General features: G+C 43.4%; 1 protein-coding gene across 2 annotated transcripts; it reads left to right on the top strand.

Annotated features, from left to right (window-relative positions):
* The first annotated feature begins 1641 nt into the window (after window positions 1–1641).
* On the top strand, window positions 1642–23105 carry LOC148876886 (histone acetyltransferase of the MYST family 1-like). Of its 2 annotated transcripts, XM_088975773.1 has the most exons (9): window positions 1642–1998; window positions 3432–3520; window positions 5169–5228; window positions 5479–5688; window positions 16096–16164; window positions 17102–17263; window positions 20241–20334; window positions 21183–21325; window positions 22738–23105. In XM_088975773.1, the coding sequence occupies exons 1-9, from the start codon at window positions 1698–1700 to the stop codon at window positions 22939–22941; spliced, it is 1332 nt and encodes a 443-aa protein (XP_088831899.1). In that variant the 5' UTR covers window positions 1642–1697; the 3' UTR covers window positions 22942–23105. The 2 variants fall into 2 exon arrangements, with proteins under 2 accessions (XP_088831899.1, XP_088831910.1); XM_088975784.1 differs by lacking the exon at window positions 17102–17263 and having other exon boundaries at window positions 1652–1998.
* Window positions 23106–23732: the final 627 nt, after the last annotated feature.

Below are 23732 nucleotides of genomic sequence, written 5' to 3'. Positions count from 1 at the left end.
AAGAAAAGAGAATTCTGCAGCCTGCGAATACTCTCTTGCTGCCTCCCTGCTCTTCCCGCCCTGTTTGGCAGTTCGATCTCCAGTTGTGAGAGAAGTAAAAATTGGATTTTGACATCAGTTCTTTGAGAAATGATTGAAAAGGAAGTTGTGCTCACGTTCAATCCTGTTGTTTTTTGCGAAGGACAGAGTTCTTGGGGAAGAACACTGCTGATTCTGTTCCATCCTGCACTGTGCCATCTTCAGTGGGAGTAGTCTTTGGATCCTTCCTTGGGCGTGAACACCTTCGTTGGGAGATATTACTTCTCCGTATCAGGTATTATTCTCTCCCATTCCTTTTGGTTCATATCTGCTTCAGTTTAAGGTTCAAGATTTATCATTGAATATATGATTTTCTAAATAGGGAATGTGATTCCCAGTTGAAGGGAGAGGAAAAATTTTTGAAATTCGCCCCTTATTTCGCAATCTTTGGGCGTCCATGTGATGGATCTCTCATCCTTTCATGGCTGAAATCTTTGAAGCTATTCACATATTACATTGTGGATGACACGTTGAGGAAGTGGGGTGAAATTGCAAATTGCACGCAGACCAAGTCAGTAATGAGTGTGGCTTGGACCCCTCCACCTGGTGGATTCTTGAAATTAAACTTTGATGGGTGTAGTAGGGGAAATCCGGGACAATCGAGGATTGGGGGTATTTTAGGGATGAGAAGGGGTCATTTCTGCCATGTTCTCAGGCCCAAATTCACATATTACATTGTGGATGACACGTTGAGGAAGTGGGGTGAAATTGCAAATTGCACGCAGACCAAGTCAGTAATGAGTGTGGCTTGGACCCCTCCACCTGGTGGATTCTTGAAATTAAACTTTGATGGGTGTAGTAGGGGAAATCCGGGACAATCGAGGATTGGGGGTATTTTAGGGATGAGAAGGGGTCATTTCTGCCATGTTCTCAGGCCCAATTGGAGTGGGTGACTCCCTTAAAGCTAAGATCTTTGCAGTTATGGAAGGAGTCCATAAAACTAAGGAGTTGAACATCAGGAAACTCATAATTGAAGGGGATTCAGAGGTGGTGATAGGGTGGCTGATTAAAGATAACAATGGTTTAATGGAAGTACAACAATGAGACGAGGAAATTCAAGTGGTTGGTGCGAGAGATAAAAGTTAAGATATGTTGGGTTAAAAGATCAACTAATTCCCTAGCTGACGATTTAGCTAAACAAGGGGCAGAAAACGGATTCATTGTTTTGGAGTAAGCTCTAACTTTAATGTTTTTTCCATTTTTTTTTCTTTTCTTGAGGTTCTTTATTGCTCTTGGAAGATAAGTGTGTTTGTCTTTTATTGATAAAAAAAAATGATAAACCGTAAAACCTAAGTAAATCAAAAGAAGTTTGTTTTCCTTTTTTTTTTTTTGTTAAATTTCATATAAATATATCATCATTTATTTCCTTTTAACATTTTAACGAAAAAATCATAAAATATCATTCAAATGTTGTTCAAAGTCTGTTTTTTTTGTTAATTAGCATATACAGGTCTTTGTCCCCAGCCCTCTTGCTCGTTTGGAGAAAAAGGGTAAAACCGTAAATAAACTTTGCCATTTGGGAGAAATTATAGGGGTAATTAAGGTAATTCGAATCTATATGGACTAATAGAAAATCTTTCCCCCTTCCTAAATGGTCTTTCCGCGCTCTCCTGTTCGTCATGGGCTCAGCAGAAGCACCGACGACGGCAGAGAACGGTTCAACAACAAACTGCAACGGCAACCAACAACAGCTCGAAGATGGCAAGGGCCCACCACCGCAGGACGAAGTTCCGTCTGGAAACCCGCCAGAAAATGATGCACCAAGGAAGAGAATGGCCGGAGTGCTCCCTCTAGCGGTCGGTACGCGAGTCATGTGCTGTTGGAGGGACGGAAAATTCCATCCTGTCAAGGTCATCGAACGGCGCAAGATGCCCTGCGGTGACCCCAGCGAGTATGAGTACTACGTCCATTATACCGAATGTGAGTCTCCTTCCAATTTGTCCTTGCCAAGACCTGCAAATTAGGGCAAACTTATTGAAGATTATGAAAATTCGGTTCCTTAATAAATACAGATTTAATACCTATACACGGCATTTTCTTGAAAAAAGAACCAACTCATAAGATTAGATATGAAAGGAGGATCAGCAATTTGCATTAGAATGGTGATTGGCGGGGAAGGTGGAAATGAGGCCATCCGTACAAAAAGAAGGAAACACCAACTAACGGGGTTTAAATCGTTAAGAATACTTAAGTTGACAACTCTGCATTTTTAAACAAAAAGAAGAACGAAGTAAGGGGATACGAGTTTATTATAGGCAAATGCAGCCTCATAAGGCTCTCACGGAGCAGAACATTGGTTATCTTCATATTCGATCACTCTTAAAATTTTCTATATAGCAAGTGATTTTTTTTTATGAGTTTCTATATACCAAATGATTGAATATCATACCAGCTTACTACGATAGCAATTTCTTACATGGGGTTTACCCAAGTTCCCCTACCGGCATTGTAGATTTGTCAGAAGCAGTGTTATGAAGAGCCCTTCTGCAAAAGAAGTAACTTGCGCAAGAGCACTCTGACCATCTGTTCTCTTAACCTCCCAGTTCGGTTTTAAGTGGGTTCAAATGGCAATACATGGGGTGGATATGAGTGGAATTGGGGTTCAAAAACCTTCCCCCCCCTTGTCAAGTTTTAGACAGAAAGAAATTGGCATGACTAGAAGAACGAAAGGCTAATTGACTATATTCAGGTCCAATTGAACAAGGAGACTCGGTAAGGGCAGAACTTTTGGCTGCAGCTTTTGGGGGTACAAAAAGCTAAAGAAGGTCAGCTAATGGCCTGGCAGATGGTTTAGCTAAGGAAGAGGTTCAAAAACATCAAATGTATTGGGCTCAATTGTAATAGAATGGGGTTTGCTATTGTAAAGGGTTTCTGCCTACACAACTTGTTGTACCCTTTTTTTCTTCTATAATCTATTAATAAGATCATTTCTATGTTACTGGTAAAAAAAGAGTGACTAATTGACTATGAGAGATTTTTATTTTACTTTTGTTTTTGTCAAAAAGGTCTTTAATGTCTTAATAGGTATTGGTTGAGCTTTCTTTGATCTGTGTTGGGTAACCAGTTCCAATAAAGCATTTGACAATATCAGTGCTTTAGAAAAGTGATCTGATGAACAACTTTGTTTCTTCCTTGGGACATGAGCATTAAGTGTTATTCTTTCACATGGTACCTTTTTTTGTCTCACATGTCAAAAACAACATGAACTAAAATGCTTGCCATAACCATTCACCAATTTATTCCTTTGTGTTGATTGTTGAAATATCTGCTTGTTATTTTTTTATCCTCTTCTTCTGCAATCCCAAAACTTGGTCTTGGGCATTTATTATCTGTTTGCTTGTTATTTTTTACAGACAACAGGAGGCTTGATGAATGGGTTAAACTTGAACAACTTGATCTTGATTCGGTAGAGACTGATATTGATGAAAAGGTGGAGGACAAGGTATTGTTTTCTGTTTATTGAGAAAGGTAGAAAAGTGATTTTATTAATAATTATAATGTAGTTACAGATATGACTCCTGACAACAAAATACCAGGAACTAAGTCAGCTACTTATTGTTATGAATAATAGTTTAGTAGCAACATATAAGAACTTAAAACTAGAAGCACTCCAAGGCATTCTAGGAATGGCTCCAAGTTCTTGGTCTCTCACTGGACTTGGGGGTTTTACAGCAAGCAAAACTCAAAAGTTTGTTGACTAAAAATTAAAGACTTCAAAATTTCAGATCTGAAATTAGCTATATGGGTTAGGAAGGGCTACTATAATAATTCTATGGTTTTGAGAATCACTCACCATGCAAAGATAAAGAAAACAATTGAAATACTGAAGAATTCATCACTGGTTGAACTTTGAAGCAGAACTACATATGTGTAGACTCTAGAGTTTGCTACAGGTCTAATAAAACTAAGAAATAAGAAAACTATGATTCTATCCCTCTTAAACTTCAGTTTAGAGAAACTAATATAACCCCTAATCTACTTATGTCTAGAAAAATCAAATGACTAGGCCAGGCCCTATACACAATGTAGAAAAGGACAAAAAGGATCCTATTATCCTAAAAACAAATATACATAAATCAGGAAATCTCGCATCTGCCTTCCTGTTGGCTCCTGCATCAAGAACAAATGAATCAAACAGGATGTTGGTAATCCGTTCCCTTAAGATCTTTTTGAAGAACACAATTGAGAATTTGAGATGGATTTCATTAATGGGAAAAAAACTCGGCAGATGTGAGGATGTACAGTGACATTTGAAGTGTGTAGATACAACACCGATCTTTTACAAGGAAACCTTAGTTAAACTTGGAAATGACACCATAAAAGGGAGCCATTTCAACACTGATCTTGATAAACCATCAACTATTGAGTTTAGCTCTCTACTCTTCCATCTAAATTAGATTGATCATGAGCAAGGCCCATAAAAGAAGGAAGAAATACTCCTACTGCCTCATTAATAAAGCCATTTCAGTTAATAATCCCTTAAAACACCTTCTGCTGCTAAAAGGTATAGGGAAAAAAGAAACCTTTACTGAACCATTCCTGTTCTTGAATGATTCCATGTTTTTTGTCTTGCGGCCTTACCTAGTAAGATTCGTGGGAAGTTGCCATAAGGGAAGAAAATTCCAAAAAATAAGGAATCGGATTCATTAGTAAGTGACTTTCATCCAGTGGGAGATTTAGTAAGAAAGTTCCACAAGTTTCTTCTTCTTCTTCTTCTTCTTTTATTATTATTCTTATTCTTATTCTTATTCTTATTCTTATTATTATTATTACTGTTATTATTTTTTAAGACTTAACCTATACCAGATGGGCCTGGATTACCATGGTTATGCCCATCAAAGTTAAGATTTTATTCTTCCCCCTGGAGCAGTCCAGACTGCATTCAGTTGCAACCTTCTAGGGACAAGCTTATATTATTTTCTATTGGTGGGCCTTTTCTTCCTAATTCTTCCTCTTGGATAGATAACCTCCTGTTATGCATTGCTTGCTTTGTACCTCGATATCCTACGCATTTTTTTTATTTGAACGGCTCATAGAAAAGAATTCTATTTTACAGCTTGGACGATGTTTCTTATGCATGGTATTTTCAGGCAACAAGCTTGAAAATGACACGTCACCAAAAACGAAAGATCGATGAGACCCACGTGGAGGTATGTATACATTTTTTATTGGTAAGATATATAGAAATTTTATTGTTATACTTGTTTATTTTTTTTTTCTTTTCAAAGTTCTAATATTGTCAATTTTTTTTTATTACCATGACTTCAAAATAAACCATAGAACTAGGAAAAACATTTCATAATTGTCAAATTCATTGGATGTACAACTTGTTAATTTGACTTTACCTTTCATATCTCATTGGACTTTCCCATGAATTAATTTGAATTCCTTCATATACAGGGCCATGAGGAGCTTGATGCTGCCAGCTTACGTGAACATGAAGAATTCACAAAAGTAAAGAACATAACAACTATAGAACTTGGAAAACATGAGATTGAGACATGGTATTTTTCCCCTTTTCCACCAGAATACAATGACTGTTCGAAGCTGTTTTTTTGTGAGTTTTGCCTCAATTTCATGAAACGCAAAGAACAACTTCAGAGGCATATGGTGAGCTTTACCTTAATCTGCACTACTTGAATTGGGCTACAATGTTCTAATTGTAGTATGCCATATTTATTGAAAATGATAAGTTTTGGTATGGAGTTAGTGAGCCTATATGTCAATGGTTTTCAAGATTTTATTGTATTAAATTCTGTAAATATGCTATCTTGAATGCTAGAATTTTGTCTTGGGTAGTGTTCATAGATTGTTTTATGAGAGATCATATGATACATTTCTTGTTAAAAGGAATCCTTTTGTAAATTTTGGGATATAAGATGTATATTCCCTCTGCACAGTTCCTCGATGTACATGAGGTGAGGTATTTTTGGCATAGGAGATATTCTTATCTAAGGAATCTGAGAATACATTTGCATGTGTTATGGTTAATTACAACTCTCTTTTTTTGTTGTTTGACTAAATTTCTATTTAAAGAGTTAGAAAGAGGAAATAAGAACATTTTGTGTTACTTGGTGATGAAGGGAGATTTGGCCCGACCTCATAATCACTCAACACGTGGCAAAAGCAACAGCTCGACATAACGGCTCGCCAAGGCGCCAGCTCCGAAGGGAGGAACCAGTAGTTCGAACTCTCCGCAAGGAGCCCGAACTCCCAGTACGGAGTACGAGCTCTCTTAGGCCCCGAGCTTTATGAGCACAAAGGGCAACAACTTGAACTGGCCTGCCCCATGGCAATTCGGGCCACACCTCTCTTCGAACTCAAGACTTCGCCTCGCACACCACTCCAGCACCTCGCCCAGGACACCGAACTGAACAAACTGTACCTGACACCGAAGGAGTCCGTATCCAGGGGCGTCGCACCTGACTGACTTGGGATCTGACACTTGACAGCCGCATTCCGACGGCCACCTGCCACCGCCACTTGACCCCGCCATCTCCAGTTACAGAGACGACTCCAACAAGGAGCAGTGGTGGTTCTGTCCCAGCAGAGGGGATGACACCCGAACTGGCAGAAGCACAGAAGTAATCATACTCGACCTGATAGAAGCCTCGGAGTGAGTGCGCGAGGTGGCTATAAAAGGTTCCCTGCCCCCTAAGAACAAGGTATATGAACTTTGTGCCATTTGGTTTTTATTTTGCCTTCAAGAGAATATTGACTTGAGTTTCGGAGCAATCTTACCGGGTTCCTCCCTGGAGATTCCTCATCTTCTCCGTTTCAGGCTCCCCATTGCTCCAGTCGGAGGCAAGGTCGTTGACAGCTAAGACCGACCGGATTGCGCACCATCGATTGGCGTTGTCTGTGGGAAATACGCTTCTAAAAGCCTCCCTCTAAAACTCTCATAACCTCCTCTTCATTCAAAAACTCCAACACTCATGGCTTCTTCCAGCAATGCCGGACGTGGCACAGAGACGAACACCACCGGGAAACAACTCCAAGTTCCCGTGGTGTGCATCGGATAGTTCACCATCCCCCTTCCGGTGGATGGGATCCCCAGCTTGAATGCGCCACAAACAGTGACGCCCGTAAACCTTCCTGCCATGAACATCCCTCTTCCACTCCCTATCGAAACAACTTTTATTGAACCAACTGCTATCCCCCTGGGGACCCGCCAAAACCAGTTTGACGATCTGATACAATGCATGTGGGGCAATGCAAGCCCAAATGCAACAATTCCAGCAACACCAAGTACTACACCACCTCTCTCAACATCACTATCAGCAGCAGTTCCCCCAACTACCCCTAAACCAATCACTGCTTCCACCTTGGCACCCTGCTCCGAAGCCGGTTAAGGCCTCCCCTCAGGGTGGATGCCCTCACCAAGGAGAAGCCTCCCAACTCTAGAACCCCCTAACAGCCAGGCCTCATCCCTAGGCCGAAGGGAAAGGAAAATCACCTCCGCCCCGTAGCTCGTAGGCGGGTCGGGAACCTCGCCCGCAAAGTCGGCACCTCGGTGCTCCAAGCCTGAGTTCTCGCTCACAAAGAACCGATTCAGTGCCCTAGCAGTAGACTACCAACATTCTGGGCCCATCGAGCTCGGCAACACAGAGGCCAGCAGCGCTAGTACCAGGCCCACTCAACAACGAAGGCGCCGGCGAAGTCGTCGAACTGCCACCCATGTCCTGCCCGAGCTCAGAGGTAAGGAAGAGACGAGCTCGAACGAGGTAAAAGCTACCCCAATTCTCTCAGTTCCTTCCCCCCTCGCATCAGAACTCCTGGCAGTCCCCATGCCCAGAGGCTTCAAGCTCCCACCTTTGGACAAATATGATGGGTCCTTTGACCCCAACGACCACGTCGATGCTTTCCAGTCCCAAATGCACCTTGCTAGGGCTAGTGAATCATGCATGTGCGTGGCCTTCACCACCACCTTCAGGGGGGTGGCCCGCACCTGGTACAGGAACCTAGCCCCCGGGTCAATAAGAAGCTGAACCCAGTTCGTGCAGGTCTTTACCGCACACTTCGTTACTAGCAAGCGGTGCCCCAAAACCGAGGAAAGCATCTTCGGAGTAGTCTAGAGAGAAGGAGAACTCATCCGGGGTTACATCAAGCGGTTCAATGAAGCGTGCTTGCAGATACCGCAATTAGACCCCGCGGTACAGCTCGCGGCGGCCAAGAGAGGAGTAACGCACAAGGAGTTCAAATGGCACATGGTAGCTAGTCAGCCCGCGACCGTGGCCGAATTCCTTAAGCTCGCGGACAAGTTCATGAGAACCGAGGAAGAAATCAACCAAAAGACCGAAGGCGGGGTCGAGAAAGGAAAAAGAGAAGGTGAACCCTCCAACCCAAGCGACAGAAGAAACCTGGCCCGGGAGGTGAAGCCAAGCGAGTCGTCTCGAGCTCCCTTAGCAGTTCGGACGGATTACACGCCGTTAAACACGAGGCGGACCAAGATCTTGATGACGGTCAAAGACGCCCCATACGTAAAGTGGCCACCTCGCCTAAAGGGGAATCCAAACGAGAAATAAAAATTTGTACTGTAGTTTTCACAGAGATCACGGTCATAGTACCGAACAGCGTAATAATCTCCGGGACGAGATAGAGGGACTCATCCGTCGCAGATACCTGAGAAATTTTGTACAGCATAATGATAATAATAATAAGGCAGGTCGGCAAGGGGAGCATAGAAAGGATGCCCCCGAATCCAGCAGTAGACCGGTCGAAGCGTTGCAGTGACAGCCTCCGGAAGAGAGGCCAGTTCGGGGAACCATCCATGTGATAGTGGGAGGTTCAGTGGTAGTAGGGTGTACTTCGGCAGCATCCTATCAGTTCGCGAGGCAGCCTGAGAACAGAACTCTCCAAAGAGGTCGAAGATAGAAGAACCGATTTTCACGGAAGACGATGTGCGAGGTGTCCACTACCCCCACAATGACACGCTTGTCATAAAACTAAGGATCAACGACTTTGAAGTCAGGCGTGTACTTGTGGATTCAAGTAGTTCGGCGGACATCCTCTTCAAGTCGGCATTTGACCAGCTACAGTTGCAGAGAAGCGAGCTGAGGCCCGCAAACACTCCTCTGGTGGGCTTCAACAGAGAGGAAGTCAGGCCCCTTGGGAAGATGACAGTACCTATGGAAGTTGGCACATGGCCTTGCGCAGTTAGACTTAACCACGATTTTCTGGTGGTTGCGACCCCCTCTCCATACAATGCCATAATAGGGCGGCCAATTACGCATATTCTGCAAGTAGTGGTCTCCACCTACTATGTGGCAATGAAGTTCCCCACAGACTTCGATGTGGGGGTAGCGCAGGGCGACCAACTTGAGTCCCGCAAGTGTTATGTTGCCGCCCTGAAGGGAAAAACCAAGGCAGCCAACGACCTCGAGGTGGAGCGGCCTACGGAGCAGGGCGAGGAACGAGCTTCGCCCACAGAGGAAACGGTCGTGATCCTGACCTCGACAACGGATCCGGCTCGAACGCTACAGATCGATGCTTCGGTCAAGGAGCCTCTACAAACCGAATTGGTGAGTTTCTTCAAAATTTAGATATTTTTGCATGGTCCGCGGCCGATATGCTCGGTATTGACCCTGACCTTATAACTCACAAACTTAACACTGACCTTGTAGTCAGACCCATTAGACAGAAGAAACGCAACTTAGCCCCGGAGCGCTGGAGGGCGGTCGACGAGGATGTAAAGCCCCCGCAGCGGACTTCATAAGAGAAGTTCATTACCTGAGCTGGGTAGCCAACCCAGTACTGGTGAAAAAGGCAAACGGCAAGTGGTGCATGCGCGTTAACTACACCGACCTGAACCGAGCTTGCCCAAAAGACTGCTTCCCCCTCTCTAGAATTGACTGCCTAGTGGACGCGACCTCAGGACACGAGTTGCTAAGCTTCTTGGACGCCTACTCAGGCTACAACCAAATCAGGATGGACCAGTCCGATGAGGAAAAAACCAGCTTCATAACCGAGTTTGGCTTGTACTGCTACAAGGTCATGCTCTTCGGACTGAAGAATGCTGGGGCGACCTTCCAAAGACTTGTAAATAAGCTGTTTCGGCCTTTAATTGGCACGAAAATAGAATGTTATGTAGACATGGTCGTCAAGACGCAGTTCTCACAGGAATTAATACAAGACTTAGATTCTGTCTTCCAAATTCTGCGTCAATTAGCATAAAACTGAACCCCAACAAGTGTCTTTGGTGTCACATCGAGTAAGTTCCTAGGGTATATTGTCAACCGGCGCGGTATCGAGGCCAACCCGGACAAAATAAAGGCCATCCTAGATATGAGACCACCCCGAAAAGTAAAAGAAGTCCAGAGGCTAAACGGCCGCATAGCTGCTCTGAGCCGCTTCATGTCCAAATCGGCAGATCACTGTCTGCCTTTTTTTAAGGCAATCAAAGGCAGAGGGTTCGAATGGACTCGAGACTGCCAGCTCGCGTTCGACGAGCTAAAGAGCTACCTCGCTACTGTGCCAACCTTAGCCAGGCCCGAGGAGGGCGAGGTCTTAGAATTGTACTTCTCGGCAAGCGACGAGGTGGTCAGTTTGGTACTAATAAAAAAAGTAGATTGGGTCTAGCGACTCGTCTATTATGTTAGTAAAATTCTGCAGAGAGCAGAGACGAGATACCCGTAGATAGAAAAGCTAGCATACGCACTAGTAATTGCAGCTCGAAAACTCTGCCCATATTTCCAGGCTCACACCGTCATCGTCTTGACTGACAAGCCTCTGAGGCAAGTCTTACTCAAGCCCGAGATTTTCGGTCGACCGACGAAGTGGGCCATCAAGCTCAGTGAGTACGACCTTCAGTATAAGCCACGAACTGCTATTAAGGCCCAAGCCTTAGCAGATTTTATCGCCGAGTGCACATTCAGCCTCGAAGCCCCTGGGCCAGTTGAGCCCAAGATCCCCAGTTCGGGTGAGCCCGGAGCTCCCAAGCCAATAGCGTCTGAACCTCGTGAAGCAGTAGCCAGTGTGGCATCTCTCCTGGTTAGGCCAAACACGAACTGGGATGAGGAGTCTTGGATCCTTCACGTAGATGGCTCCTCGAACCAACAGGGCAGCGGGGCTGGAATAGTCCTACGCGGCCCGGGTGGCATGAAATTGGAATACGCACTACGCTTTGAGTTCGCGGCATCCAACAACGAGGTGGAGTACGAGGCACTAATAGTCGGGCTGAACCTAGCGCAAAAGGTAAGAGCAAAGCACAGTTATCTGCAGTGATTCCCAGCTCGTGGTCAACCAGGTTACGGGCGAATACGAAGCACGCGAGCTCTCTATGATCGCATACTTGGCGAAAGTAAAGGAGGCTCTGCTCAACTTCCAGTCACACTTCATCAGGCAAATCCCGAGGTCAGAGAATACTAAGGCCGACTCCTTGCCTTGGTTAGCCAGCATGAGTCACAACACCATGAGAACCGTGTACATAGAGGACTTACCTCGGCCTAGCATTCTCTTTGGGGCAGAGGTCGCTACCGTCCTTGAAGCAGAGCCGAGCTGGATCGACCCACTCGCGAGCTTCTTGCTAGATGGAACCCTCATTGTGGATCACAATGCAGCTAAGAGGGTGCAGTGCCAGGCAGCCAAATATGTCATAATAGACGAACGGTTGTACCGACGGTCCTACACGCTCCCCTACCTGCGTTGCTTGCGACCTGCGGAAGCTGAGCTCGTACTCCGCGACACTCATGAAGGTTTGTGTGGCGGACACCTAGGGGGCAGAGCCCTCGCCCAAAAGGCACTTCGACAAGGATACTACTGGCCAACGATGAAGGCAAAAGCTATCGAGTTCGTCAGAAAATGCGACAAGTGTCAGAAGCACGCCAATATCCACCATCAGTCTGCTTCCGACCTCAAGTACCTCACCAGTCCATGGCCCTTTGCGCAATGGGGCATCGACCTCCTGGGGCCATTCCCGCCAGCAACAGGTGGGAGAAAGTTCCTAGTGGTGGCAGTAGATTACTTCACAAAATGGATAGAGGCTGAACCTCTGGCAACAGTTACAACCCGAAACATATAGAACTTCTTTTGGAAGAACATAGTATGTCGCTTCGGGCTACCTTGGGTATTGATCTCCGACAATGGCAAGCAGTTCGAGGATATCACCATCAGCAGTTCGGGCTACCTCAAGCAGTTCGGGCTACCCCGGGTATTGATCTACTTTTCAGATCAACAGGAGGATATCACCATCAGCAGTTCCGACCTCAAGCAGTTCGGGCTACCTCGGGTATTGATCTCACCATCAGCAGCGTTGGCCATCTCCTGAGTTATGCGCGAAGTGGATATGGCACTGATATCGAGCTCGGGGTACGTGTTCCGGATCATCCATCAGCTCAGTTTAAAACCCCTTCTGTACGAGTCCACCATCAGGTCATCAAAGCGCGGCGAGGCAATGTACTCATTGACGACCTTCTTCTTGGCATCTTCGATGCCTTGAGAAAAGATCTGCGTCCTCTCCCTAATGTTCGCTTGAAGGTATTCAACCTGATGTTGCAAATCCAGCCTCAGGTCCACCATGTGCTTCACCACTACTCCCATGGCCTCGGCGTCTCTCTGAGACCTCGCCTGCCTGGTCTGTGCAACGCGAGCAGCTGCCTCAGCAGCTCGGGATGTCGTCTCGACAGCACGAAGAACCTCTTCGACAGCTCGTGCCTGCCTCGAGCTCCTTTCCACCTGGGCCGCCAAGGCATGGATAGAAGAGTTCACCTACCAAAAGGAAAGAACAAGTGATCAGAAGAACGACAACAGGAGGGATAAAAGCAAAAGAGCTCGACAAGAAATCTGACTCACCACCATGGCATGAGTGGCAGCACGACAGGCCACCTGGTTCAAAGGAAGATCGGTCCACGCCGCGACCTCCTCAGGGAAGGTGGCCTCCCTACTCTTCTGAAGAGCGTAGTTCGTCGACAACACGCTCCTGAATTCCCCCTGGGCTCCCGAGCCTGAGGGCCCAGCTCGCGTATAAGCGGACCTAGAGTAGGCGGGAGCCCCCGTGTAAGTAGTCTCGGCATAAGGGGCCCCTGCCGCTTCTTGCATTGGAGGAGCCACCTCGGACTCCCTGGGCGGATCCTTTGACGGGTAGTCTGGTACCTCGGGCTCCATGTCTTGGGGCAGCTCGACACGAGTTAGCTTGGCGACTCGCTTCCTCCTCTTCATGCCTTGAAACAGGTGCCCACCACGAGTCCTTTCTAAGTCCATCACACCTGCAAAAAAGAGTTCGTCATAAAAAAAAAAAGGGAACAAAGCAAAACAAGAAACATTTGAGCAAGGAACCTACCCAAACTCAGGCCAGCCGCAATGAGCTTGGCCTCCGTCAGATACTGATGGCATTTTAGCCCAAGCCATGCCCATTGCCGGAGGCCCTTCACCGTCTCTTTATCAAACATAACACCGGAGTCAGGGGCGGCCATCCCCCACTCGGTCTGAAACGGCCACCCCGATACACTTTGCACCCCGAAGTAGTCTCGCTTCCACGTCGGGACCTTGTTGGGAAGTTCGTGTAAGACCTTGAAACCCGGGCGAGGAGACAGGTAATACACAACCTGCCTACGCCCAGGAAGGGGACCCGCTTGCTTCTTAAGCATTAAAATAGAAGAGAATATCTCCAAGTCTAAAGGAAAGCCCTATTCGCAAAATAGGGAGATTGTCCCCACCAAGTTACGAATGGAGTTCGGGTGAAGCTGGTCGACAGTAACGCCGAAGTGGTTCATGGCCTCGACAAGAAGGGGGTGGAAAGGTAGTCGCAGCGAGCTGCTCCCGGAATATCACGATCTCTTCAGGACCGTATTCCCAAGGAAATCTACCCGAAGGTATGAAGTAGGTGTACTCCCCAGGCTAGTTGTAATAGGTAATAAGGGATTGAAGCCCCTCAGGCGTCATGGTCGAGGGACCAAATTTGTCTAACGTCCGACCTCGACGAGAGGTGGACGCCAAACTACCCGAGGCAACTCGGCCTACGGGTTCGAACTCTTCCTCAAGCTCTACCTCCGGTTCGCTAGGACCACTAGGGGATGCAACTCGGTTCGTAGAACCTACATCTAACTCACTTGAGGAACCGTCTAAGCTATCCGAGCTAGACATCGAGGAGAAAAGATGGATTCCAGGAAAGTACTCACCCAGAAAAAGGCTTGAACAGACTACGGGAACTGGAACACGAGCAAAAAACCTTGAATGCCAACTAAAAGCTTGGACGCGAGTTGAAACTCGGACGCGAGCACTGGGGTCCCCCACTATTTATACCTGCAGTAACCAAGAATCAACGGCTCTGATCAAAGCCAATTCGACGGCCCGCAGTCGCACTGACTGCACGTCTCCTGAGACCAAGACGTGACTGGCCACACGTCTCTCGAAACTGACCGCACGTCTCCTCACATTAAAGGCGGCGGCGGCACGTTTTCAAATTTGAAAGGACGCCTGTTGTCACGTCAATCAGCATTTGCAGGAAGATCAACACGTCTCCCGTCTTTTGGGCGCTCGAGAAACCCAAAAGAATCTTGGCAACGCACCTCGCGTTATCACTCAACCAATTCGAAGTACGAGACAAATCCACCCGCCACCTTGCGAACACTCCGCGCCAGGGCAAGACCCTTAGCATGAGGAGTGGGGGGCAATTGATGAAGGGAGATTTGGCCCGATCTCATAATCACTCAACACGTGGCAAAAGCAACAGCTCGGCATAACAGCTCGCCAAGGTGCCAGCTCCGAAGGGAGGAACTAGCAGTTCGAACTCTCCGCAAGGAGCCCGAACTCCCAGTACGGAGCACGAGCTCTCCCTTAGGCCCCGAGCTTTATGAGCACAAAGGGCAACGACTTGAACTGGCTTGCCCCATGGTAGTTTGGGCCACACCTCTCTCCGAACTCAAGACTTCGCCTCGCACACCACTCTAGCACCTTGCCCAGGACACCGAACTGAACAAACTGTACCTGACACCGAAGGAGTCCGTATCCAGGGGCGTCGCACCTGACTGAATTGGGATCTGACGCTTGACAGCCGCATTCCGATGGCCACCTGCCACCGCCACTTGACCCCGCCATCTCCAGTTACAGAGACGGATCCAACAAGGAGCAGTGGTGGTTCTGTCCCAGCAGAGGGGATGACACCCGAACTGGCAGAAGCACAGAAGTAATCATACTCGACCTGATAGAAGCCTCGGAGTGAGTGCGCGAGGTGGCTATAAAAGGCTCCCTGCCCCCTAAGAACAAGGTATGTGAACTTTGTGCCATCTGGTTTTTATCTTGCCTTCAAGAGAATACTAACTTGAGCCTCGAAGCAATCTCACCGGGTTCCTCCCCGGAGATTCCTCATCTTCTCCGTTTCAGGCTCCCCGTTGCTCCAGTCAGAGGCAAGGTCGTTGACAGCTAAGACCGGCCGGTGCGCACCATCACTTGGTACACTTGGAATAGTTGAAATAGGAACATGCTTATTCTGATAGAAGCTTCTGAAAATGACTGTACAATTGAAATAATTGTTTCACTTCTCATATCATTCTTTGGGGACTGAAAACAAAAATAAAACTGTTTTGGGCTTAGTCAGTGAACTGAGGTGTTTCCATATGGTGTTCTATTTCTATAGTAATTCTTCCAAATCTGCACCTCTGTATTTGGAATTCACATTTTGTTTTCCCCATTATCATTGAATAAGTGATCGGTAGCTCAAATACTTGGTACACTTGTACAAATTATTTTTCTTATATTGGTATTTAGAGGAAAAATGCTGTTCAGTTGTAAGGCCACTTCTGAGTTGAAGCTGAAAGGAACTTATTGTTTTGAGCATTTTGTGCTTGGGTGTTATACTGTCATGACCTAATTTCTTTATCTGCTTTTTGCCTGTTTACTCATAATTGTATTATTGTTGAGATTATGACCTATTTATCATCTCGTTTGAAGAAAAAGACCATAACCATCTGTTGTTATTGTGGTTTTTTAATGGTACTCGTATTATCCTTTGTTCCTTTCACAATTTTTTTTTCAATCCTTTTTAGTCATATTAACTGAAATTTCTGTTCTTGTCTTGTGCAGAGGAAGTGTGATCTCAAGCATCCCCCAGGCGATGAGATATACCGCAATGGCACACTGTCAATGTTTGAAGTAAGTTCTCATGTGTTTCTTAAGCTCAAGGTGCAAATAATATTTTGCTAGCAGGTTTGAGTTCTTGTCAAATAATAGGTTAGGAATATTTCCACCAACTTTTTTTTTTCAAAAAAGGTAAGGTAGATTTAAAAAGAACAAAATATATATATAAAGCTGGCTCAGTGAGGACCAAAACAATATTCCAGAAAAAAGAACCAACTGAATCCCCAAAACCAAGCAACAAAAAGCGAAACTAGGGTACCCCAAAACAAAAACTGAGAACAACCAAACTAGACCGGCCTAGCAAAAGACTAGATCCCAAAACAAATCCTTAAACCACTACCTTTATGGTCCTCCCTCCTAGACCCTTGCTACATGTACAATATGACACCCTGCCCCAAGGAGTCATAGCGACATCATTATAAAATTCGGAGAGCATTTTGACTTCCCTGCAACCTGGTAAGCATTCAAGGCCATCAGTAGACCACTTCAACTTCAAGCCCTTGCCACCGGTTGAGGTAAGATCCTCCAGAGGCCCTGCTGGCTCTCCTTCAAGATTGTTTGGGCCTCTTTCTCCCACAAGTATGAAGTATCTAGCTTTAACCACCTCCCTCATTCTGCCTTCCCCTCTGGAAATTTCCACCAATTTCTTTAGCCATGTAACTGAAACATTTACTTTATTACCATGTTCAGGTTTGCACGGTATCCTGTTTGTTGGGGAAAAATGTCAATAATGTGTTAAATTTGCATCTTTGAATTTAATACTTTCTCTCTCTCTCTCTGAGAATTTTGCAGAGGCTTCTGCTTAGTTTTACATGTGTTCGTAATCTTTGTCAAACATTAGTTTGTCCATTTTTCTTGAAATGCACCTCATGTGGCCATTGTATTGCATTTCTATAAAATGGGATTCTAGCAGCCCCTTCATCTTCTTTGAGAGTTGAACAAATTGAAACAGGTTGATGGAAAGAAGAACAAAGTGTACGGGCAGAATCTTTGTTATTTGGCAAAGTTGTTCCTTGATCACAAGACACTCTATTACGATGTTGATCTATTTCTATTTTATGTTCTATGTGAATGTGATGATCGAGGATGCCACATGGTTGGATATTTTTCTAAGGTAATTGCTTTAGTTTGTTTGCTTTTTTAACTCGGTTATACACTGGTTATCATCATTCCCTTTTTTTTTTTTTCAATTTCCCCCTGATTTTATAGATATACTTCCCTGAAGAACTTTGACCAATCACCCCCACCCCAGTGAATTTTGATGAGTACCAACTGACTGGTTACCGGCCGACCCATATAGTTAGGATAAGGCATGGATGATGATGACAAGCCGACCCCATATAGTTGGGATAAGGCATGGATGATGATGACCAGCCGACTGGTCACCACTATTATAATACTGGTTGGTTGGTTATCAGTTTTTCAGGTATGATGTATTCATGTTATCAGATTGGATGAATGATGGACCAGACTATCCATCAGATCAGATGGGGGTCCACTGGATAGGCCATTTGTTCAATCATGTCTACGTCAGCTCCAAACTCAACCATGTATTAGGGTTTTCCCAACTGATATAGCTGTCCAATTTTTATATTCTTTAATTTAAAATTTATCCAAAAAAGGTTTATTTTGAAACATGAAAAAGTCTTTTGGGATGAAAATTCCATCATTAGAGGATGGAAAGAGGAATGTGGATGCTCCTTTTTGAGATCCAAACTAATTTGCCACATGGAAGATTATCAGGTCATCTAGTGAAGCTCACTGAATGACCTGACTAGCAAACTTAGTATACATAATCTAATATATCAATTGCCATGTATGTGTGTGTACATTAGGCCCGGTTATAATTAAAGGAAAGGTCGCACCTCGTGCCTTTCCATGGGTTGCTTGTAACTCTTATTTCATAGATTAATTAAATCATACTCATTTATAAAAAAAAAAATATGCCCGATTATAATTAACATTTCAAAAATGAATAACTTCTATAATGTAATAAATTTTTGGGGAGTAACTTGGTTTCAACTGGAGATCAGACCCGAGATACCTATTTTTGGTGGGTTAGATTATCTTAGTTTATATTTTAAAGATGGAAGCCACTTGGAAGCAATACATATCTGATAAAATATGGTAAGGATACAGGTCCTGCCATGTATGCATGTTTCTGTTTCTGTAAGATCCGATCCATAATCAGACCTAGATGTGCAAATGGGACTGAATCTGGATTCACACTTAAATATCACCCAAATCCAGACCTGAAGCATAATTCGGATGCGAGCCTGGATTTCTCTGGATCCACTCCAGATTTTCCATGCCCTAGTCCATGGATTATAACTAATATTCTCTGATATCTGCTAAGTAATATTTGTTTAAAAGACCTTGTTTGATTTTTTTTTGAAAGATTAATTTTATTAATAAGAGAAGAGAAATAAAGGAGGGAAAGATTCCCATCCTGCAAGGGATACAACGAGGGAAAAAAAAAACAGTTTCAAGGAAAAGTTATCATCCCACACATCCAAGCAGAGACCAAGCTATTGCCATCTGGGGGTTCCACCCAATTGATACCCAACAACTGCAGCATATGGTACCAGATTGAACGTGTAAAACTGCATTGCACCAGAAGATGTTGAGTATTCTTCTCCGTTGCACCACATAGGCAGCAATGATTGACAATTACCATTCCCTTTAGATCTCAAGACATTAACTGATGGGATCTTCTCTTTAATTTCCGTCCAAAGGTAAAAACAAATTTTTGAAGGAACTTTTTGTTTCCAAATCCATCCCCATGGAACTTCCTCCCCACCTGGTGTCCAACCTTAGAGAACATTGGTTTTACTGAAAAATGGCCTGACTTGCCTCCCAACCACCATGTCTGATCAACACCATTGGCTGGGGCATACCCGTTCCATAAGCTGCACCATAACAACAAACGACTCTAAGTCTCAGTCATTTACATGCCTCCTCATTTGAGGGTTCCAGTTAGCAATCATCTCATAGCAGTTACTTATCTTTGCAAGCTTATCCTGGGCTAGAGCATAGATGCTTGGAAGAGTTTGCCACAGTGACATGTTCCCACACTTCTAAAATATAAATATTCTCCCTACTTTCTATTTTGGGAGAAATAAAATTGAAAAAATAAAACCCTCTGTGATGTATTGTGCCCTTCCACAAGCTCATGACATAAGAACCATTCACTGGTTTTGTCTTCCACCTGAGGCTTGCTTCACCATAGTTGCAAGTTGCAACTTATCAGATTCCTCACAGATCATTCTTCTCAGTTCCAAACTGCCACAACCGTTTTGAGAGAAGGCCTTTGTTGATTGATTTGCTTCAGAGGCTGAATAGCAGCACTTCAGGGGATCCAGTTGGCAGGACCTGTTGAAACTGACTTTCATTGTATATCTTCTCGTTCTGCATATGTATGGTTTACTGAACTACACTTGGATATATAAATGCCAATAAATCTGGAAACTGAAGAAGCTTTGATACGGAGTGTAGATGTGTCTGATGCAGAACCCTTTTTGCACTCTATAATTCTATGTGTTAAGCTACCCCTTGGATGTGCCATAGGCCAAAAGTTATGACTGCCTCTTGATTCCAAATAATCTTTTCAAGAGCATTTTCTTTTGGAAAGTTGGGAATAGTTTGCACTATAATATTGAAAATGGTCCATTCTCATCTTCTGAGCATTAGATGCTTTAAGTAAATTGTTAGGATCACATATGTCTTGATTTGAAGTTGTAGCCAAACTGGGGCAGATAACAGCTTGGTGGTCAGGAAGCATCATATTTTAGGTCATTAAATTTCACTCCATGTAATGAATAATGAAAAAGAAGAAATAGAGAATAAAGTTTGTTAAATATAGCCTTCATTGAGGTTTGTACATTAAATATGAGACTTGTCCTTAATATGTTTCACATATCATTCGGGACATAAATTTATGGTCTGCTTTGAAATCTTAAAGGTGGGGTTTTCCTGGTTGGGCAATAAATTTTGGGGTCTGTTGATGTCTTTTGGTCCTCTAGGTAATGGTTTCTTTATTAAATTCTTTATGCCAATTTTGTGTGACTTATTATTGATATTGCAAATAACAGGAAAAGCATTCGGAGGAATCTTATAATTTGGCCTGCATTCTTACCCTGCCCCCTTATCAAAGAAAAGGCTATGGAAAATTTCTAATTGCTTTCTGTAAGTTTCTGTTATATATTTCCTTTGGTTTTCATTTTTCCTCTTTGTTGGAACCCTCCTGGTGGGTTTAGTTAGTTTTTACTTTTCAAGAATTTATTAATTTACTTTGAATGATTGGTTATATGGTTGACTGTCTAGTTTGGATCTCCCAGAGCAGCTAAAATACCCAGATACGGATACCTATGAACACTGATGCAGAAAACAGGATATGACACTTGATTTCTTAAAATTGAAGATATACAAGTATCCTGTAGACCTGTATGAAATGCTGCTTGTGTCTAAAGCCTTATAAAGTTCTTCATATAATAAATTTTGTTAAAGAAAATTGTTTATATTTATGCTTCTTAGCAAACAAATACTTATTCAAATAGGACCACGGGCCATTGCCCATTGTTGGTCCTGGCTATCTAGTGTTTTGGGAGGGGTGGACTGAATATGGACTTGGTCTTCAGCATTTTCTTGCAGAAAGTGGCTGCTGTCAGACTCTAACCTGCATTTTAATGCTTATGATTCAAGATTTTACCATAGGAGTTGTATGAATAACATGTAAGAATTAGTGTTTCAAGTTTTAACATGTCATTGACCCTGGCAATTGATCCAGGATCCTGACAGTTGACTGGGTCCTGGGTTTTTGACATTTTCTTATTATTGCTCTGGGCAAATTGCTATTTAACTGTTTAACCTGTGAACCTTCCAGCTTTCTGGTTCAGTACCAGGCCGGTTTTTAAAACATTGATAAAAATGATAAGCTTTTGATTCTAACTTATCATTTAAAAGTGCTTTTGATTATAGAGGCATTCATATTTTTATCTGGAAAATGTTAATTATCCGTTTTTATCACTTAACAGCATATGAACTTTCTAAGAAAGAAGGTAAAGTAGGCACACCAGAAAGGCCACTTTCTGACCTTGGACTAGTGAGCTACAGAGGGTATTGGACCAGGGTCCTTTTGGACATCTTGAAAAAACACAAGAGCAATATCTCCATCAAGGTATGCATGGCTCTAGTCAAAGATGATCTTCTAACATCCATTTTTTTCCTCGTCTCTTTGTTACCGAATTGCTTTTTGGTCTTCTTTTTGTCCTTGAATCTTCTTTCTATTGTTTGAATGCCAAATTTTCTTGTCATCATCAAATGGAGTGGGTTTGGAGGACATGGTCTATTTTTTAGTTGACTTCTCCAACCATGATTGTTATCGTTTATTTTAAACTGGTATTCTCATCTTCATGTGCACAGAAAGATTAAATTAAAAGAAAGTGAAACAAGAGACAATGGAGGAATGCATAGAAATGTGAAAGCTGATATGGCGATCCTACGAGCATTATGGATCGTTCAGTTGGAATATTCATATTTTCTAACAACTTGCTCTCTACTATGCTTTGAAATATTGTTGTAAAATAGTTTCTGCGTTTTGAGTCGGCAAGAGCTGATATGGATTATAAAAGTTATTTATCCTGTCAGTTATACACGGGATAAGCTTGGAATTAGATAGGCATTGAAGTGAGTTATAGCTAAGTTTGCACTTTGGGTCAAGCTCAGCCCAAACATAATTTAGCCTACCTGATGTAAGGATGGACGAAGTTGGGCTTTCCATGCATCAGTTGGTGTTAGGGTTGAAAAACATCAAGGCATGTGCAGAAACATTGAGCAGATCAACCCAACTTTGAATATTTCGCATATAAATTGTAGTATATGAATAGAAGGTACACACAAATTTCAAAATATCGATACTTATGGTACACAATTGCGTATTGTGGGTTTTCAACAAGTGATACTCCTTTTTTTTTTTGATGTTAGGATGGGTATTAACAACTGAAATTATTAAAATGTCCTAACTCTTGGTATTTATTCCCTTTGTTGACCCTTGGTACCGATATAATACGACACTGTACGTATCTATACTTTGAACCTTGGGTACGCATGAAGGGATACTTGGTGCTAAATATATTGCTTTATTGCAAGTTCAAGTAGTTTTTGGGTGGTGTTGCAAATTCAAGTATCACCATCACCTCTACTATATATAAATATATAATACTATAATACCTAAAGCGAGTAACCCAAACCCAACCCAACCTGATTTGATTGATCTGGATTATCTGGGTTGGGTTCGGTAGGCTGCTCGATTTAGATTTGGGTGTTATGCTCATCTTCTTGGGCTGGACCGGAGACTATCTTAAATGTCCTGCAACGTAGTTATAGAAGCCCTAGCTGCTTGTCATATGCAGGGGAGCCACTTTTTGGTAGTTTATTTCCACTAGATAGCCTGCCTTGTGGGGTTGTAGCAAAAATTAGTCTTGTCTGAATACAGGCATATTCTTTTTATAATCACCGAGTACGCTTTGATTGGGTACTGCTTAATCTGTCTGATAAATGTCTAAATTTCTTTTTCCGTGTTTCTATCAGGAGCTCAGTGACATGACAGCTATAAAGGCAGAAGACATCTTGACCACCCTTCAGGGCCTTGATCTGATCCAGTACAGAAAAGGACAGCATGTCATCTGTGCGGACCCCAAGGTCCTAGATCGCCATCTCAAGGCTGCTGGTCGCGGGGGACTCGAAGTCGATGTAAGCAAGTTAATTTGGACTCCTTACAAGGAACAGGGTTGATGTTAGCAAGTTCTTCATGGTTTCTTGACAAACATACGATCTCTTTGACATGCTTTGTAAAAATGTAATTTTTAAGTTTAAATCAGTAGAAGTGTAGAAGTAGAAAAATTGATTTCCAAGTCCTCTCACTCCGAAAACAGTAATTTATAAACCATTTCCGGCAATGGATGCCTGCTACTAACAGATATGATTGATCAAGTTTCACTATATATATATATATATATATATATATATATATATATATGTATATATATATATATATATGTATGTATTATTTAGTTTTTGAAAACCCATCTGAGTAGCTTTCTCACGTGGAGAAATCAAAATCCATCTTCGTGGTTTTGGGAAATCAAACCCAATTTAGCTCTGGTCTTTGTTAACACTCGGGATTTCCTACTCACTTTTCCTACCCACTGGTCCCTCTCTCCACCCGCCATCTCATGTGTGGCTGCAATTCACGGCGGGTAGAGAGTGGATAGGAAATAGAAATGTGTGGTTCCAATTCATGGCGGGTAAAGAGTGGGTAGGAAAAGTGAGTTAGGAATCTGGACTCCTTTGTTAAGACTGCAACCTGGGTGGGTTTTACCCTTACCTAACCCAAGATTTTACATGGGTTTGGATTGGATTTTTCAGGTTTGTAGTTAGGTATGGGCCTAAAAGCTCAAATTTGACGTAAACTTGGTGTTGATTTTCAGCTTTCGGTGTAGCTCTGGTGGTAAAAATTTAGGGTCTGTTTGGTTTGTGGGAATAGAGGTCTAAAATTGGAATCAGAATTGGTTGGATGGAATTCG

The sequence above is a fragment of the Nelumbo lutea genome, chromosome 1, assembly GCF_056320005.1.
Source record: "Nelumbo lutea isolate HS-2025 chromosome 1, American lotus-T2T, whole genome shotgun sequence".
Taxonomy (NCBI): Eukaryota; Viridiplantae; Streptophyta; class Magnoliopsida; order Proteales; family Nelumbonaceae; genus Nelumbo; species Nelumbo lutea.
The sequence above is the reverse complement of the archived record's forward strand: the minus strand, read 5'-3'. Positions and strand labels throughout refer to the sequence as shown.

Coding starts and splice junctions, on each gene's coding strand:
- LOC148876886 (XM_088975773.1), top strand. CDS start 1,698: ATGGGCTCAGCAGAAGCACCGACGACGGCAGAGAACGGTTCAACAACA. Junction 3,521..5,168: donor ATGAAAAGGTGGAGGACAAG/GTATTGTTTTCT, acceptor TGGTATTTTCAG/GCAACAAGCTTGAAAATGAC. Junction 16,165..17,101: donor GCACACTGTCAATGTTTGAA/GTAAGTTCTCAT, acceptor AAATTGAAACAG/GTTGATGGAAAGAAGAACAA.